The following is an 18,159-nucleotide window of genomic DNA, read 5'->3' on the forward strand; positions in this document are numbered from 1 at the left end:
TGCAATATCGAGCACCGATACTATCTCGAAAAGAAAAACAAACGTGCTCAGACGGTAAATGAGTTAGAGCTAATATGGCCCACACCCGCAAAAGAAGCTCTGTTGTTGGTGTTGTTGGAGATGTCCCGAAAATAAATTATCGTTTAAAAGTGGAAGCAAGCTTGTAAACAATTGTGTGTTAGAACAATTGCTTAAGGTCGATCGTGGCTGTGCATGATAAATCAAGTGCCCTGAGAGTCATTCACAACACAGCACTCAAGACACTCGCTCCTGAACCTGGTGCTGTAAGTGAAGTAATGTGATTTCTTGAATTGAAAGAAATAGTCAAATAAAGTAAATAAAATCTCTGCTTGCTTGACATCACCGTTGATGATCACTAACTTGTCACTGCCGTGCTAGTCTGCGCTGCCACCGTGTTAACAGGCTTTCATCGTGTGTGGAGCTTCAGTTTTGTCAGTTGCTTTCAGCCGCTGAGTGAGCGTAGCCCCAGTTGATAATTTGTTGACTTGTCAGTCAATGTCGCAAGAATTATGTGGAGGTGGTTTGGATTTGACCGAACTGAAATTAGTCGTAAGACAGTTGTATGAAAATTATGCCGGAAAATGTAACGATAATAATAATAATAATAAAAAAAGATGTATTTAACTTTTAAAAAAATGTCCTTTTTTGTGGGGATGGGGTGGTGGCAAACAACTTGCTCTAGAGTCAAACCTATCATCCTGCTCTTCAATATTTCATATGTAAAACTCATGTATGCATATATGTATAGCTATATATGTAAAATATTTCATATGCAAAATATTTCATATGTAAAACATACTCTTGGGTATGATTGTGTGTTATACTGGTTTGCAAACTGAACAAAGGAACCAGTAATCTCGAGACCGCAGCATCTCTATAGAATCTCAATGGCTATAAGACATTTTCTTGTGCCGAATAGCTTTCATCCGTCAAAGTAAAAATCCTAAACAAGCTTTGACCTGCATTTGCATTCAGTAGCTATAAAACTCTGCATAATAGAAGAGGGGAAATTGAGCAAGTCATTGCTTTTTCTAAAAAACATGCGACCCACTGAATTTAATTAGGGAATAAGTGGAAAAACGCTGTGACCTGCTTAAGCATGGGTCCTTGCTGTCTGAGTTCATACAGGCTATAATATGCCAGCTTGGCTTTGTTTGTGAACAACACAGACAAACATTGGCAAAGCCTTTTGAAATGACTATGCTCCGTCTACATATGCACAGGGACGATCCGGATAGATCTTTCGTCCACATACTCAACACTTCTCAACGCCAACAACACTGGACTACAGAGTAGAGCTCATTCTGCAACAGTTGTTGAGCTTATTGGAAACGTACGGTAGACGACCACATAGACAACACCCTCCTCGATGGACCACAGAGACAACCAATGAAAATATGCTCCACTGAGAAGCCAATCACAATCCCAGTTTATTTGAGCAAGCCTTTATTTTCTTAAACCACAACTAAGCGAGAATTTTTACGACAGAATAATAATAAGAATTATGTGTTTTTTTTCATGTGGACAAGGCCTCTGTATGAGTAGGAAGGCGTAATTTCTCCAGGAAACATTTAGCATGTATTTGGCGCCGGTCTTTAATTTGCACGGGTGCGATGGCTTAACTCCTAATGCAATGGTCCCACTGTGACCGTATACGAGCAGTATCTAATCAGCATCTGAACCTCAAACTGCATCTGTCAAGAGACAGACTTTTACTGGGAAAACAATGCTTTTTTTTCTCGTCCATTCAAAGAGATTCTCAGGAAGGGTTTTCCACACAAGTTTATTGTAAAACATTTGTTGATCAGAAAACTGTGTACATAGCAGTGGCTGTTATTTTCCACTAGAAAACAACAACAACATCAACAACGACAACAAGAGCTTTGATTCCGGTCATTGTCCTCATTTGGCATCGTTTATTCTAACACAGCAAAGTACAGAAGCAGTTCCTTTATTTACTCAGCAGAAACTGGCAGATTATAGAGACTTTTTTTTGCTGTATGAGGCTTCTTATAACACAGAGTGGTTACATTGTTTTATAGTTCGTCAGCAACCCTGCTGTGTGTTTTGTGCAAACGTCTGAAGCTCCCGAAAAGAAAAAGACGAAAGTTCCACTGTCCATGTCAACTACATCCCATTCATCAGTTATATGGACTCTTCTGGTACTTCGATTACAGTTGCCGTGACTTTTATCCCTGATACAGCACATTCCACGTAGGTATTGAAGGAGGACAAAGCCTCTAATTCAGCTGTCATTTTTGTGTAAAACACTCGATTGTACAAGGACATATAGATAACTGCGAAAGCTACAGCAGCCACTATTAGTAACAGAGCACAGACAGCAACCTCTGGTCCATCCATGGTGAGTGTTTGCTTCATGGGGATGATTTCCATCATTGTGGTGACGTTGATGCAGTCCCTGCTATAAACAGGACCAGTTACCTCGACGCAAACCTGGTATCGAGTCGACGATTTGAGCTGCTTTATGTGGAACTCTCTGATGTCAGCAGGAAGCCGTGCCATTAGTGGCGTTGAGACAACGCTGTTGTTGTCCAAGGCTGACCAATGGAGCTGGGAAACTAGGCGCCCTGAGCTTTCCCATGAGACTAAAACAGAGTGCGACTGAACAGAGGTGGTGTAGACATGCAAGGTCTCGTCATGATAATGGTATCCATCCACGACCACGGTGACCGACTTGAGATCTGCACCGACAATATTGTGGGCGATGCAGGTGTATGTGCCAGCCTCTCGTGTCGATGCATCATAGATGTCGAAGGTTCCTTCTGGGTGCAGGTAATACTTTTCAGACACGCTGCCGGGAGAGACTCTGTCGCCTGAAGGTGTCACCCAGTAGATCTCTGGCTCCGGCACTCCAAACGCTCGGCAGTGAAGCGACAGCGAGCTTCCCTGTTGCAACTCCACATCACTCGGTAGGCTCGAAGTTGAGATCAGAGGCAGGCAAATCTCGGTCATCTCTCGGAAGTGAACCAGTTGAACGCGCTGGCCGTTGTACTCTGGCGGATCCATGCAGAATAGAGAATCTGGCTCCATCAAGCGGACGGCAGTTCTGTTCATGTTGATCCAGCGAATGACGCAGTCACAGCGTATGGGGTTGCTGTGCAGGCTCACCTCTTGCAGGTTAGGCAAGGACTCCATCGTTCTTTGGTGGAGTGCGCTGAGGGCATTGCTGTTCAGCATCAGTGTCTCCAGACGGGGAAGCTTGTCGAAGGCTCTAGGGTGGATGTAGGACAGCCTCGGATTGTTTGTTGCCTCAATTTTTGTCAACTCTGGCAGATTATTCAAAGCAAAGGCATCTATTGACACAAGCTCAGGCATGCTGTTGATACCGAGCTCCTTCAGATGCATCATGTCCATGAAGTCTCCACCCTGGAGCCTCTCTATGGGGTTTTTATTCAGATCCAGAAACTTGAGATTCTTGACTCTTCTCAGGACCAACCTGGGTACTCTGCTGAGCAGGTTGTCAAAAAAGGATATGCTCTCCAGGTTTTCCAGTCCGACCAGTGCGTCATCAGGGATCTCAGTCAGGTTGATTCTGGAAAGCACGAGGCTCCGAAGGTTGAGCAGCGGTTTGAAGTTCATGTCTGACAACTTGGCAATAGGGTTTTCTCCAAGCATTAATATCTGCAGGTTGGTAAGCGGCTCAAACCATCGGCTGTCGATGCGCGTCAGTCGATTGGAATTGAGATGGAGCCTCAGCAGCCGGCTCAGGCCTTGAAAGGCCTTGGAGCTGATGGAGTAAATGAGGTTATGGTTAATGTAGAACTCCTGAAGGTTAGCCAGGGAGGCGAGGCAGCTGTCAGAGAGCTCCTCAATCCAGTTCTCCTCCATGTGGAGGGACAGCAGCTGAGGAAGAGACCCCAGATAAACATCTCTCATCAAGGAAATGTTATTCTGAGACAAGTCGATTTCCGTCAGGTTTGCCAAGTCTTCCAACGTTTTCTGGACTGCAACAATATTGTTGGTCTGCAGCAGCAGAACCTGTGTTTCTGAAGGGAGTCTGTACGGGAGGTTTGAGAGGCCCAAGTCATTACAGTCCACAGTGGCAGCCTCGCTGTAAACAGAGCTGGGGGAGAACCAGGGTCGTATCTCACACCGACACGATGCGGGGCAGGGAGGAGCGCCCTCTGAGGCCAGAACCAGGGAAAGCTCAGCAAGTAAACAAGCCACCATGGCTGTCTCCTTCATCTTGGCTCTCATATTCCCTTCAGTCAGTAATTGGCCCTCACGGAGTCCACCGTTAGCACTGTTAACTTCACAAATAAAAGCTCATTTGTTATTGCAGCCGTACTGAGTGGGTTTGTGCTGACACCTTGTCCCCGTAGTGCTGGCCCTGTTGTCTTCCAGGCAACAAGAGAAAAACGCTCACTTCTGTCTGTGCCAGGTTGTCATGCGTGCCGCGATATGTCAAGGGCGTTGTATCCTTCAGAGAGCAGTGCTGCGGTGCAGAGAGGCGGATGAGCGATGTTTCAGCTTGGGACAAATCACTCTGTCTTCCATCATGATTAAACTTTGTCGCTGTCTGCTGTCAGTTTCCATCTGGAGAGACAGGGAATAAAAAGGACAATCAGACCGCTGTTGTCGCAGGTAGCGTCAAACACAGACACTGGACATTGTAAACTATGAAGTTCATTTAGGCTTTACCGCACAAATGAGCCCATTAAACTTGACGTGTGGCAGGCTGACGTCTTTTGAAAGGATATTGGAGCTCTATTGAACACAGCCGTGTGTCTGTTTGCACAAAACTGTCTTGATTTAAAAAAAATATTTTTATTAGAAAATATTATTTATGAGGCCCACCCATCGAAACGCTTTGTTCCATGGCAGCTGAAATCTCAGTCTCCACAGCCACGCCCTCTCTGCTGTGATGGGTCAGACAGAAACCTTTGGGAGGACTTCAACATTTGAAATACAGTATATGCATGAGTCAGGCAAGTTGGTGGTCTTTAAAATAGTCAGGTGAGAACTCCTAACTGCAAGCAAGATTAGCATATTCTACAGTTTACCAATCCAGATCCAACTCTGTATTGTGAACAATGAAAGGGACCTTTATTCTCAAAACTGTAACCGACACTTGAAGAAAGCCTTGTGGCCAATTGTGTTCACGGTTGATCAGATAATTGAAGGCAGCAAAGTAAACCAAGCCCGTTCAACAATCCAGCATTTCTACTCCAGATAAGTGCTAGTTCCTCACTAATGGATGACGAAATGTCAATTTCTTGCTGAGAGCTGTAATAGGATAGAGCTTTTAGCCCATTTCAGTGCTACACATGGCAGTGCCACTGCCTCCAGTAAAGTAATCCACAGAGTGCTAGTACTTGAACACAAATGGTGACAAAAGGACTAAAAAAAAACGGAATAAATGCTATTTATACAATCATTTACGGAAAAAGTAAAAATTGCGAGTGGCATGCAAAGAAGACGCCAAACCAGCTGATGGTGTTGCGTCTTCCAGTGTTTGCATATGATTATTCTGGATGAGCCGAATCAATGTCGCAGGGTTCCACTGTGTCAACTGCACGCATTGATGTTTTGATTCATTTGTGACCTTGTGCGTTGAAGCCGGCACGAGAGATCCTCAGTAGATGAAGCTGTCAGGACAGTGGCTGGTGGTGGAGAGGATGAGCAACGACACTTCCTACATAAATTACTGCAGCTCTGGTTTGTCAGGTTTATTTGGGCACAATGGTTTTTACTGGAGTTGTTCAATGAAGTTTTGACATTCATTTTTTATTTGATGACTTCTATATGGCATATTAACTTTACAAGCAGATGACTTGCGTGAGAGTTGAGGACCGCCTCCGGTAACAAGTATTGTTAATTGGAGCTACATGGTTTTGTATTCATGAAGCACTTCAATGCCCTCAGGATGTGCAACACATCTGTACTGTCTGCGTAATTGGCTACATGTTTTATTGTATAAGCTTGGAAATGCTTATTTTTAGGACTGATTGAAAAGTAATTGGTAAAAATGGTAATTCCTTTTGTGTCGACCCCCCTATTACCAGTGATCAAAATCATTTCATGCACATGTTTATTTACTCTTTGAATATTGACTGAATATATTTATGAGTGTTTTCTCTGACTGCAAGTGAGTCGGCTCTCAGGAGACTCCAGCGAGCGCTAAAATATTTGTCTCAGTGTTGCATCCATTGAAAGAGCTGAATATGAACCCTGAGACTCACAGCCTGTTCCCGTCCTTAATAGTCACAGAGGAAGGAATTGGGGAAAAAAAAAAAAAAAGCGATAGACCTCTGTTGATTGATTTTGTTGGGATTCAGCACCACTGGCACGCCACTTGACACGCACACGCAGGTTTACCCGCCTGGGATTTCAGGCCAGGGTTGGATTCCTTCTCCGTCTTGTGTTCATGTTCTCACTTTGCATACATGTTGTGTTGCTCATTCAACAAACTACTGCGCTACCAAGGGAGATCCCGTCTCTTCCGAAAAAAATGTCCTCCTGAAACCAATCCCAGCTCTTCTGTGAAGAATTCCTAGTGGTACAGAATAATTAAATTACTGCAGCGGGAGATAGGCTGAATATCTATCCGCAAACATGAATTGTTGAATGAAATTTGTGATTATTTTTGTACTTGTTTTATATCTGGATGAATGTACATCTAATCGGCACATATGAATCACACGACCAGATGGAACTATTGCATGTCCAGTTGTGTACAAATTAGAAAAGCACTGCAGGGCCTCAGACCTCTGCCAAGCAGCTCATTTCCCTCAATGTCCTTGACCTCCCTTTAAAGCGCATTATTGACTGGCAATCGAGATCCAATCTGACACCAGATTGGCAACTATTTTGTGAAAATGGGGCAGAAAATTAATCTAAAAAGGGCCAGGGTTACTGCAGTTTTTTGTTCCCGCCAATGGCCGCAGCCCTTCAAGGATTAGCTTACAGACCTGTGCTCTCACTGTCCTTCAGCTACCGTATGAAATGCTGAATATATTTTGGCAAAACAGCTAAAGGTCGATTTGATCGTGTGTTTTATTTATTTTTTATTTTTTGCAGCTGCAGCTCTGTCAAACATTTAGTCATCTATTCCCTGTCTATCAACAATTACTGAACATTTCATAGACCTCTGTGATAACCTTTTCACACGGATAAGTGCGAGCAAAAACATTGGTGGACATAGTAAACACAGAATGGCAATAAGCACCGTAAGCCCAACCATTTTAAAAAATGTGACTTGTTCCTCCCAGCATTCGCTCCCATTTGATTCATGATACCAAACAGTGTACTTTGATTCACTCTGGTCTCTGTGCTTCAAACCTCTAAGGGAGTTCAAAATGTTCAACATTGAGAGATGAAGCGGGTATTCTCACAAAAAAATGTGTTTGAAACTCCAAAAACTACAATTCCTCAGATTCGTCTATATGCACAGGGTGTTGTTTTGATCTCAGAATCTAGTCGTGTTCAGGGAGCAAAAGCCTGGAGCAGTTATTCGCCCATCAAATGGTAATGCACCTGATATGACATGCCGGCTTCCTCTAGTCTAGCACCAACTCCGGTTACGTCTGCCTTCTACTTCAAAGAGATCAAATTAGTGGTCACCTCCAACTGGATTGACTGCAGTCACTTTCTGTCTAAGGTACTTTGGGTACCTCTGGGCAACCATCCAGACTAGTTGAAATTACCCATTCACTGTGGCCAAGTGCCCGTAAAAGCCCAGCTGTCCTTCTCATATTTTACTCTGTGGAGTCACAGACTGAGTCTTTGTTTTAGTCCCTTGGACATCTGTGCACATTCTCCCTTAGAAAGAAATGTTTGGCTTTTCCGTGTAGCTGACGGAATGTGAATCTTTTTCAAAGGTGCCCAAAAGGCATCAATTGGTTTGACCAGTGTAGTTGGCCACTAGTACTCATGCCTTCCAATCCTCAGCTATCTCTAGTTTAAAAAAGACATATGGAGCCAGGGCATTTTTAAATGAGCTTTTGTTCAAGCTGCCAAAGGCCTTTCAAATCCTCTAAATATGGGCTGTTCTTATACAAGCAGAAAGACAAGTAATTGAGCTAAATGACCCATTTTAAATACCGTTCTTTTCTAGACCAACCTCACAGCACTTTATTGTCAAGGCATGCTGGCTAACATTTGCCAAAACAAAGCATTATCTGGTACTTGTTTGAAGTAAGTTACTTCCAAACATCAGGTAGTTGCACTTAAAGCCATTTAAATCAATGAAACTAAACAAACTTCTCTCGATCTGCCGAGTCTTCCAGGCAGAACATCCTGGTCGCGGGTCTGCCTCCAGAGAGCAAATGTTCATATTTAAACACTCAACACTTCATCGGTGCAGGATTATTTCCTCTGCTGACTCCTGCTGGGAGCTACGGGAAGCCTGGCGTTGTGAAGAGACTCGGTTCGAATACCAAAAGCCAAAGGATCAAAGGAGATTTTATAAAACTTCAGGTTAACAGCAAGTGTACGAGGGAAAACTTTTTGGGGGGAAAGTGTCATTCATATCTCGACTTGTGATGTGGATTAAGCTGGGGAGTCTCTTTTTTACCAGTCATGGCTTTCATGACTAGTGAAAGACAATAAATGTATACACTGGTCTTTAAAGTACCTGAGGAAGACTTTAAAAACTATTACAATTACAATAATGTCAAAGCTGCTCTTGCTTGCTCCAGACCAGAGGGCTTGTACATTACCAGACAATATGATCCAGTTATGAAGTCAGTACGTATTCAACATGCAGGATACAGTCTGTCGTGACTGTCAGTGCGTTGAGTCTCTAACAAAGAGCGTTTATGGTGTGAGCAAAGGTGATTAAAGTGCTTTCATTTGATGTGATGGAAACCTGCCTTCAGTGGCCTTTTATAAGCGATTTTAAGGGTTTATGAGATTAGAAGTCTCTTATTCTACAATATCTCTGAAACGCAATTAATGGGCATCACATGTTTGGAGAAAACCACCAAAAACATGGGGTTGACATCAACGCTTCTACGTCTATTTCTCCTCCTTCCATCTTCTATTGATTTACTATTACCCAGCTCCCTCGTGTCCCGCTCGCCCCCTCCTCCTTGAACTTGTTAGCATCTCCAGTATCAGAGTTTGCATTTAGCCCTACGATCCCCGGAGACACACTTGTCCTTTTAATCAGCGGCGTGTCTACCGCTAATTACCTTGACACACACACACACAGAAACGCGGACTCGCTGTGGTGTGTCGGTGGTTCTGGTGTGGAGCGGCGGCAGATGAGTTTCAGACACTCAATGAATGCAAAATAATGTTCTCGATGGTGGAACAAGGCTTTGAACAAAATGGAATTCTAATGTGGGGAAGGATGAAATATACTCAAAACAATATTGGCGAGCAACAAGGAACCTTCCAGGGGTGGAACCCTCATGTGGCGCGGCTCCACAGTCAGCCACAGCCGTGTGTGCCTTTTCCTAACCCTTCCTTATGAGGCTAGTTAGTGGCTGTATATGTAAAAGTATTGAATCAAAAGTGAAGCATATTCATTATTGAAGTACCCTACATTAAAATGACCTCACTTCAGAAGAGCTGTGTTCTAGATATTAAATATTTTTTTTGGTTACACTTTAGATGAGGGAACATATATAAAACCATAAATAAATTACTTATTCATATGTGTATTAGCTGTAGCCAGTCATTAATCATCATGAAATTCACAGTAGTTTTTTGTTTTACCCTGGAACGGTCACAGAAGGTTCACTCTAAACAACGCCATAATTACTGGTCCTTTACTGTAAATAAGCAGGTAATTCACTTGTTTATTGTGAATGTGTGTTCCCCAATCCGCAGTGTAATATAACCTTTCTCTGATGTACTATTAAAATCTCATCATCACGCAGCAGGGGTGAGTATTATCTAAATCTGGAAGAAAAAAGTTTTGTTTTTTTTTTTATCTATTTAGTTTGGATTAACGTCTTTGAAGCAAGACCATGTTCAACCTCTAGTCATTTCTGTGAGACGCCCTGTCTCTCGCTGCACATTAGTGCCCGTTCTTTCCATGTGATGAAATAAAATCAAGTAGCAATCCAGTCACTTTGTAAGGACAGTGCCTTTGTTTGGAGGGCTCCGTTGTGTGTCTGCGTGTGATGCAACTGCAGAAGCAACGCTTCTGTTTGGTAAAGGACCAAGGGTTGAACAGTGGGAAATGGTAGTCTGACTGCAAACTTGAAGAAGAGACATGGATTCTAGGAGCAGAAAGGTTGATTTAAACAGAAGATCCCTGACCTATTATGATAGCAGTGTTCAAAAATACCATTGCTCATCATATGTTGGGGCTTTAGAAGGCTCCTTTGCTCGCAAGAATGTTGAAGATCAACCAATGTGCAGATGTGAGTGTCTTTTACAAATGCAATTGGAACCCTATTGAACTCGTCTGTATAGGCCAGATTGAACTGTCTATGGTGAAAATGTGTACTGGCCCTGCCCTTTGAATACATTTTGTTTCGTGGGACCTAAAATCTCCCTCACCTTGACCACGCCCTCTCTGCTCTGGTTGGCCAGTCAGAAACCTTCAGCCTGCCTCTCCCACAGCTGCAGTCGGGAACGCTTCTATTAAACTCTACTTGCAAGTGGAAGTCACTCGGACCAGAGAAGGTCCACCAAAGAAACTTCTAAGCTAATAACTTAAAAACTGAGCATCATCTTGATGATGGACTGACAGCATCATGCAGAGTAGGACTTCAACGTTTGAAACGTTTGAGTCAGTAAAGTTGGATTTGGAGATAAGTTGCACTTTATGTACAGTGGTGTTGCGTCATGCTGTGATTCTGGCTGTTGAACATTTTGTTCAGATGTTTATCTCTCTGTAGTTTATAGTGCAGTTTGTGTGTTTCTATGGTAACATTTCAGTTGATGTTCTACCCATGAATCTGTGCCTCTGGTTTGAACTTGTCACTGGACACACGGTGACCATCAACTTGAAGGACCGACCTGTATTCCTCAATACAGCTTGTAGCTGTTTATGTGGAGATGAGGAGCACTGTCATCAAGTGTTGCAAGGAGCTTGTCAGGATTTCACAAAGTGTCTTTCACTGGAGGCTTTTTGCAAATAAGATGCACAATAATTCACTGCAAAGATGGAAGGAATTTATCACCGCTCTGGCTGGGGGAACTTTTAGATCCCTAAATCAGCGTGCCTAATGCATCAATTAGGTTCGAGTTCTTCCAAGTGAAAAGCACATACACAGGACAATGCTCGGGCAGACCAGACTCTCCGCTCCACCAAATCCTCGCCGTTTCTGCTCTGGAAAAGATCATCCAGACTTTCTTGAAGATAGCAAGTGCAAGCCGAAGCACTTGCATTATTCAAGCCTCCTAAATGAATAACCTGCTGTAGACAGAACGCCTCTGTAGACCAAGATGTATTTCGGAAGCTGACTTAACTAGTCGGTGATTGTACGTGCCAAAATCTCGCCTTCCCTTTCTCTACTGTTCTCACTGAACTGGCACATCCTGCTCATTTCTTCCAGCAAACTCTGCGTGAGCTTCCCCCTGCTTTCAATTGTACATTTTTTACTGGCTGCTCCATCTAATATTGACCTCAATAAGCTGCACTCAAACGCACCGAAAAGCTGCTCGTATTATGTCGCCTGTGTGCACCGCTTTGTATCAGTCAAGTTCATTAGGGTGAAACCTTTATTTGCTTCGGAGGAAATTGATTTTAATAACACGGCGCCAAGCGAATAGAAGTTAATGACGAAGGGTGAAAACAAAACACTCCTAACCAGCTGAAGTGAAACTTGAACTGCCTCATTTTAGTGCAAGTAGCTCTGAATGACTTCATCGTGGCAGCAAAAAAACTGTCCATTCTTTGTAAAGCCAAAATTATTCATGACAAGTTGAACAGCGTTATACAATTAAGCAATATAATACATGAGGAGTGAAACCAGCAAGGTGGAAGCTGAGGTGCCTCCCACCTGTTGGTCACCCACCTGGTCTGTCAGACCAATCGTGTTATTTGACTGATTTCATAAAAAGACAATTTCCGTGATATTGTTTCTATCTTCAGTGCGTCATTATGTGAGCTGCTGTGCAGCATGCTACAGATCCAGGTTATTGATATTCAGCGATTGGTATTCACACCAGGAAAGCTGGATATTGATGCAATATGCTATGAGTTTAGGGGGGGGGCGGGGGAATCTGAAAAATACAAAAATCATCATCCAATAGGGCGTAGAACGCCGGACGCTTGCCATTGGATGGCTTCAGCTGTCAGTCAACAGCAAGCATGAAATGAGGTTTGCAGTTGGATGGTCTGAGCTGGGCATTGAAGGGCAGCACAAAAGTGGTGTTGGCCACTGCCGTAGTTCATATGCTGGACGGGCAGGGGAAATAGATATGGTGGATTTGGCAATATTCACATCTTGATGTTCGTACCTCCATACAGATACAATAGTTGGCTTGTCTGATTCTGATAAATTACTATGTGACACTGTAGTAGTTACACATTACAGTGTAGTAGCTACACTATATATATATATATATATATATATATATATATATATATATATATATATATATATATATATATATATAATTTTTTTTTTTTTTTTTTTTTTTTTTTTTTTTCCCCATGGCTCTAAGGTCATAATGCTATAGAAGGTTTGAATCCAAACAATGTGTAACTACTACAGTGTCACATCAGAATCACACAAGCCAACTATTTTGAGATTCAAGACAGATATCATCTTTACTGAATGGTCACTGATAAGGAAGAGGAGTTGGAATATACATTATCATATCTGTATGACGGTATGAACATCAAGATGTGAATATCAGTCTATATATATATATAAAGTCTTATTTAAGAGTTTGTTATTCTTTAACTTTCTAATATGATTTTTCCGTTTTCCTCTTAGTAGGTATGAATCTTCCCTCTAATTCCTGTAGTATCGGATTGTTCTTTGTGGTATATTCATGTTCACACACAGACCTACATTATACAGGTTCTCTTTCTTCTCTATAGTACATTTCCTTTTTCTAGACGTTATATTCACCCTCTCTTAACCCCCTGATGTAGTCTCTTCAGCAAATCATTCTTTCCCCCGATGGAGGAGAAAAGATCCTCACTACTTCAAAGGACATGTTACGCTGACTTCCGCTCCACTGTGTTAAATATCAAGTCATGTTTGTTGAATTCGCTTGTGATTCTTAATTAAGTTTCAAAGAAGGCTGTTTTTCCTGGGCTTGTATCCTCTAATTAAAAGTAACTATGCTGCGAATCCTTGGAGGAATCAGGCCATGAAAGAAGGACCAGATCTGGCGGAGCCCCCTTTAATCTAACCTCAGCCTCTTCTGTGATGCTGCTTCATGTCGGCATGTCGTGTCGATTGACCCCCTCTGTGGGAACATACCGGCTGCGAATGCAAAGACACGGCGTTACGCCACCTTTAATCACGAGCTAATGCTGCAGCCGGAGGCGGAGGAAGGCAGGGAGGGAGTCGCGGGGCTGAGATGGAAGTTCTGGTAAATTAGGCGAGCAGTGGTGGGAGCATCATTCCGCCCGCAGCCCCGCCGTGACCTGCACTTCTAAACTCCACATAGAAGCATCTCTGTGCTGCAGACTCCGGTCTCAGGATAATGTCTGTCGCTAATGAAGCTTGGACGCATCATTAGCGCTCCGGAAGCTTCTCCCTGACCGCACTTTTCTGTTCCAACCCACTTCCTGCGGCTCCTGCTGCCTGGCCCAACTCTTCTAAAGCATCTCACTCGAACCTGTAGAGTGACGCGTGCAGCATTGAGGGGAAGCTGGACAGGCAGAGGATCAGCTGGTTTGTGATTCTGCTCACCTGTCAGAACTGCAGGCTGAGCTGCCACAGCGCTCAAGGACTACCGCAGTCCTCACAACACACACACACAGCACAGAATCACTCACCAGCGTAAGAGGTTTTCATCACGTCCCCGCAGCACATCATCAGCAGGTATTCCGGCCATGGCTACCGTGGCGCTCCACGAGCGTGAGGGTCTATTTAAAGCCAGCAAACGTGCATGCAAACACCCAGCAGGAGCTGCACTTGCTATTTTTTTTTTCCTCTTTTCCTCAAGTGTCTGTGAGAGCAAGCGTCTTCCTGCTTTTTCTCTTCACAGCAACTGAGATGCAGAGAGGGAGGGGAAGGGTGAGGAGGCGAGCGGGGGGGGATGATGGAGGAGGGTTGAGAGAGATTGAAAGGATGGAAGAAAAGTGGGAGGGAGAGAAGAGAGAGGCAGAGGGGGAAGAGATGGGTGAGGGAGAGGGACAGTGACGGAATGAGAGAGAGAGAGAGGGACAGAGGGAGGTGTGTGAGGGACATTGAGAGTGAATGACAGTGTTTGTTCCTCCATCCCGCCACTGCTGTTAGTGTGGAGATCATCCATCATCCTATTACACACACACACACACACACACAGATTCGGCTATGGCCAATAAGTGTTGAGCACCTTGACTGGACGTGGCGTCGACAGCCGCCTGTCAGCCTTGATCCGGCGTGTCCCCACAGCAACAGAGCAGTTGGATGAGGAGAAGGAGGGAGATGAAGTTTGCCACCTGCACAAGTCAGTTAGGTTAACACTCGCACACAACCGACACCATCATCACCCCATTGTTGCCATTTCCACCCTTCCAAAAAAATAAAGAGACGCTGCCGCTCTGTGATTCTGCCTGAATTTTATGAGGCTTCTTATGTTTTATTCTCATGGATTTGACTCCCGCAGGTCTCCCAGGAATCCCAAGCAGAAGATCATCAAGCGTGTCATTGGTCTGGAGGGAGACTTTATCAGGTAGGCAGCTCTAAATCTGACAAGTCCTGACTGTTATATCGCCCCCGCTCTCCTTATCGACAGAGTGTCCCGCGCAGAATCATAAATCCCATCTGGAAATTAAAGGGCTCCAAAATTGTTTTTTTATTGCTGCCTGCAATTTCCCCGTTCCTCCCCAAACAATCGTTCATCAAGCGCGTCATGTGACTTTGAGTTTATTTTCCACATCAGCTTTTATTCTCTTAATGATTGGCGCTCTAATTGCCGTTTAATCTGGATTTCATTTTCAGCCTCTCTGCGCATATTAAAGCTTCCAAATGACACTCAGAGAGCGCACGTGTGTGTAGAAGTGTGTAGAATGGGGAATCATTGAGGAAAACAAAACAGAACAACCACCTGCCTGATGCACTTGACAAAGGCAGAGTGATCAGTCCCTCACGTTTCTTAAGCCCACAACTCACAGGGTGTGGTCTGGTTGGTTCCCCGGGTCTCTCACCACTGCGGACGTAAATCAGGGCCGACCTTTTGGGCATACAACACATATTCACACCTGTTTTGGGAAGAAATCTAACAGGTTGTGATCACGAACAATAAATCCACACCACTGTATGGGATATGTGACTCGATCTGCCTGCAGGAAGGCAACTTTCACATGTTTCATTGAATCACCACCACACTGCTGGAGGTGTGTTCCATTTGTGAACAAGCTCTCCAGCCATTTCAGTCATTCCAACAATGACCTTAGAAGTGTATTAGGGGTGGGACGTGACGAAAAAATATCTCATCAATTGACAATTTTATTTTTTCACATTTTAATATTAAACGCCAGGATGTTCAAATGTAAGATGAATCTGAGCAAATAAGCTTAAACATCAGGCGGGAAGTGCTTCAGTGACGACAGCGTTGTTTGTCTTTCAGTCCAGAAGTTCTTTAAAATGAGATTTTTACTCTCCTTCATCATGGGTGGGTTGGCTATGGCATCACACTGTCACTGACAAGTGTGGCCTGGGAAAGGTGAGCTACATTTGGAAGGTGTTTTTAAAATGTAGCCTAAATAAATAAATATATCTATGTAATTGAGCAGTGTTTTCCAGCCATTTTTAAGCCACCTAACCCTTGGTTCATTGAACAAATCCCAAGGCGCACCAACCATGGAACCTAGGTCAAAGCACAATTGCGCTTACTATAGTTGAAAGTCCTGTAGAAAATCACTTTTAATATGTGAGCAATTATAGACACTCGGCTATTTTGGGATGTTGGTTCCAGAAACAAGATGCATAAAATGTATTTTGTTTATTTGGTTCTGCATTTAGTTTTTCGCCATTCTAAACCGCAAATGAAACTTTGATGGTCTACAAGTGTTAATAAAGTTTAGATGGTATTCAAATAAAATCAAAATTTAAGTATGTATGTTTTTGTTTGTGGATTTCAATGTGTTTAGGAACCAAACAACTCTGAAAATATTAAAATATAGTAAGTGTATTGGATAAGAGAATTCATGTGATCCATCGTGGCGCTTGGATATTGCCGAATGATTTTCTATATGCGTGAATATTGCAGCGCCCTCGTGTGTGTGATTTAATCCTGTGAGCCGTCTGGACAGTGTTGACAGGCTGGAGCAGCCCCTGCCTGTGTAAGTCCCGGTGAGAGGAGCGACGGCAACTGGAGAGGCCTGTGAAGGTCCGCGGGGATGATGGAGCGACTCTCATAAACAGCACATGATAATGGGAGCAGCCAGCAGGCGACATGATCAGACTGAGCCTCTCATCTCTGGTGCCAATGGAGACTGATGAATTATCGGCCACTGTTGAGAGATGTTCAAATAAATGAGATCATTCAGCCTGTGGCGGTGAGAACATTCGTTTTCCACGCTCATCTTCAAACTGGCTCTGTTGTCTTTGCCATAAATCGTTTCAGTGTGCGTTTCAATTAGCGCAATAGAGCTCGGCTTTATGAAATGCTATTTGAACGTGGTGTCACCCAGAAAGTACCCAAACAAGATCTGGATTTATGGCCCCGAGCTGCATTGACAGATGGATTGATCGCACGTGTAATAAATGCACATGCTTTTGCTTTTATTAGTTATTATCTGAGCATTTTTATGTATTTATTTTCACGTGGCCCAACCACCTGAAGTACTGGCTTCAGTTCTGACTACTTCAGTGCGGCACTCACATGAGGTTGAGACTGGGAACTTGTTTGTGTCTTCCAGTGGCAGTGAGAGAGAGAGAGAGACAGATGTGCTCACAACATATGGCTCCACTAGCAGGAGCAGATGATAAACTGGAATCAATTCCGGGATGGGCAATTAATTTTGCAAAGTGGCCACATTATGCGCTGGAAATGTCGCGTGTAGGTGTCAAACCAGCTCTGTTTTTAAAACAAAAGTGTCAAAAGTAGTTTGCGCTTTTGGAGTTTAAAACTGAAAGATGATGCTTTTGAATGGTTTTATAGCAAAAAAGAGGGGAAATAAGGGCTGAATGCAGTCAATAAGGAAGCAAAAACCTTTTAGTTTGATCATGATATCGGAAGTTAAACTGGCAGGAGGTGGTTTTCTTCCTGGTCATGGAGCAGTTCCTGTGGGTGCAGATGCTTTTTTTCTGAGCATGGAGAAGCATTCACCCGTGCTCCTTTATGTATCCTGTGGGAGGTGCTCTGCGATTGTAGGTTGTCGACCCTGTGAACATTGGGCCAATGGCTCCAGTAATCGAGTCTGACTTGTTTCCTGTGAGGACTGGACTCGACTTGGGCTGGTTGTTGTGGCTTGTTTGCTTCATAATTCGGCCTGGTGACCCCTGGATCTCATCACTGCTTTTGCTGGCAGTTTATCTGTTCACAGCTGAATTTGAGGGGGACCCAGGTGAAGTCCAGCTTCTCTGTTCCCAGCATTTAAAATGGGTGCAATGTGGTGTCCAGGGTGCATATGAGTTGCTCTGTTCAAGTACCTCAGGTCTTGTTCACGAGTGGCGTAAAGAGTGCTGATCGACGAATGGATCTGTGTTCATGCTTTGGGCTCAGGCTGTGGGTAGGAACCAGGAGATCAAGATTCCAGAGACAGAGGTGGGCGATATGATGACATTAAATCATGAAAAATTAGAACATGGTGAGGAGCAACCAACAAGAGGAGATCACATTCTTTCTATCCACTATACTGTAGAGCTACAGTGTGTTGATGCGCTGATCTGTCTGTCAGTCAAAGCAGCACTGCAGTGGTGCGCGGCTCTCCTCTTCCCACACACTCACAGCCGCTCACATGCGCAACTTCCAGCTGTTTTTAAACCTGATGCGCCTCTAACTGGACCACACACCTTCACGACAGAACCATGGAGGGAGTGATGGTTCTGGGAGTGTCGGACCCGCGACGCCAAAGACTGTCTGCACCGGAGAGCTAACAGA

General features: G+C 43.8%; 2 protein-coding genes across 3 annotated transcripts in view; one reads left to right on the forward strand and one right to left on the reverse strand.

Annotated features, from left to right (window-relative positions):
• The window catches only part of immp2l (inner mitochondrial membrane peptidase subunit 2), a 50,211-nt gene that overhangs the window by 29,916 nt on the left and 2,136 nt on the right, over window positions 1-18,159 (forward strand). For both annotated transcript variants that reach the window (XM_053884843.1, XM_053884844.1), the window contains exon 4: window positions 14,719-14,784. In XM_053884843.1, the coding sequence (XP_053740818.1) occupies window positions 14,719-14,784 (66 nt within the window). The remainder of the gene's footprint in view (window positions 1-14,718; window positions 14,785-18,159) is intronic.
• lrrn3a (leucine rich repeat neuronal 3a) lies at window positions 1,739-14,202 on the reverse strand. The gene is made up of 2 exons (XM_053884842.1): window positions 13,904-14,202; window positions 1,739-4,578 (listed from the first exon to the last, which is right to left on the reverse strand). Exon 2 carries the CDS (start codon window positions 4,237-4,239, stop codon window positions 2,167-2,169), a length of 2,073 nt encoding a protein of 690 aa, XP_053740817.1. The 5' UTR covers window positions 4,240-4,578; window positions 13,904-14,202; the 3' UTR covers window positions 1,739-2,166.

The sequence above is a fragment of the Synchiropus splendidus genome, chromosome 14 (genome assembly GCF_027744825.2).
Source record: "Synchiropus splendidus isolate RoL2022-P1 chromosome 14, RoL_Sspl_1.0, whole genome shotgun sequence".
Classification (NCBI taxonomy): Eukaryota; Metazoa; Chordata; class Actinopteri; order Syngnathiformes; family Callionymidae; genus Synchiropus; species Synchiropus splendidus.

Bases quoted from the DNA above. Each gene is read 5' to 3' on its own strand.
- lrrn3a (XM_053884842.1), bottom strand. From the start codon at position 4,239: ATGAGAGCCAAGATGAAGGAGACAGCCATGGTGGCTTGTTTACTTGCT.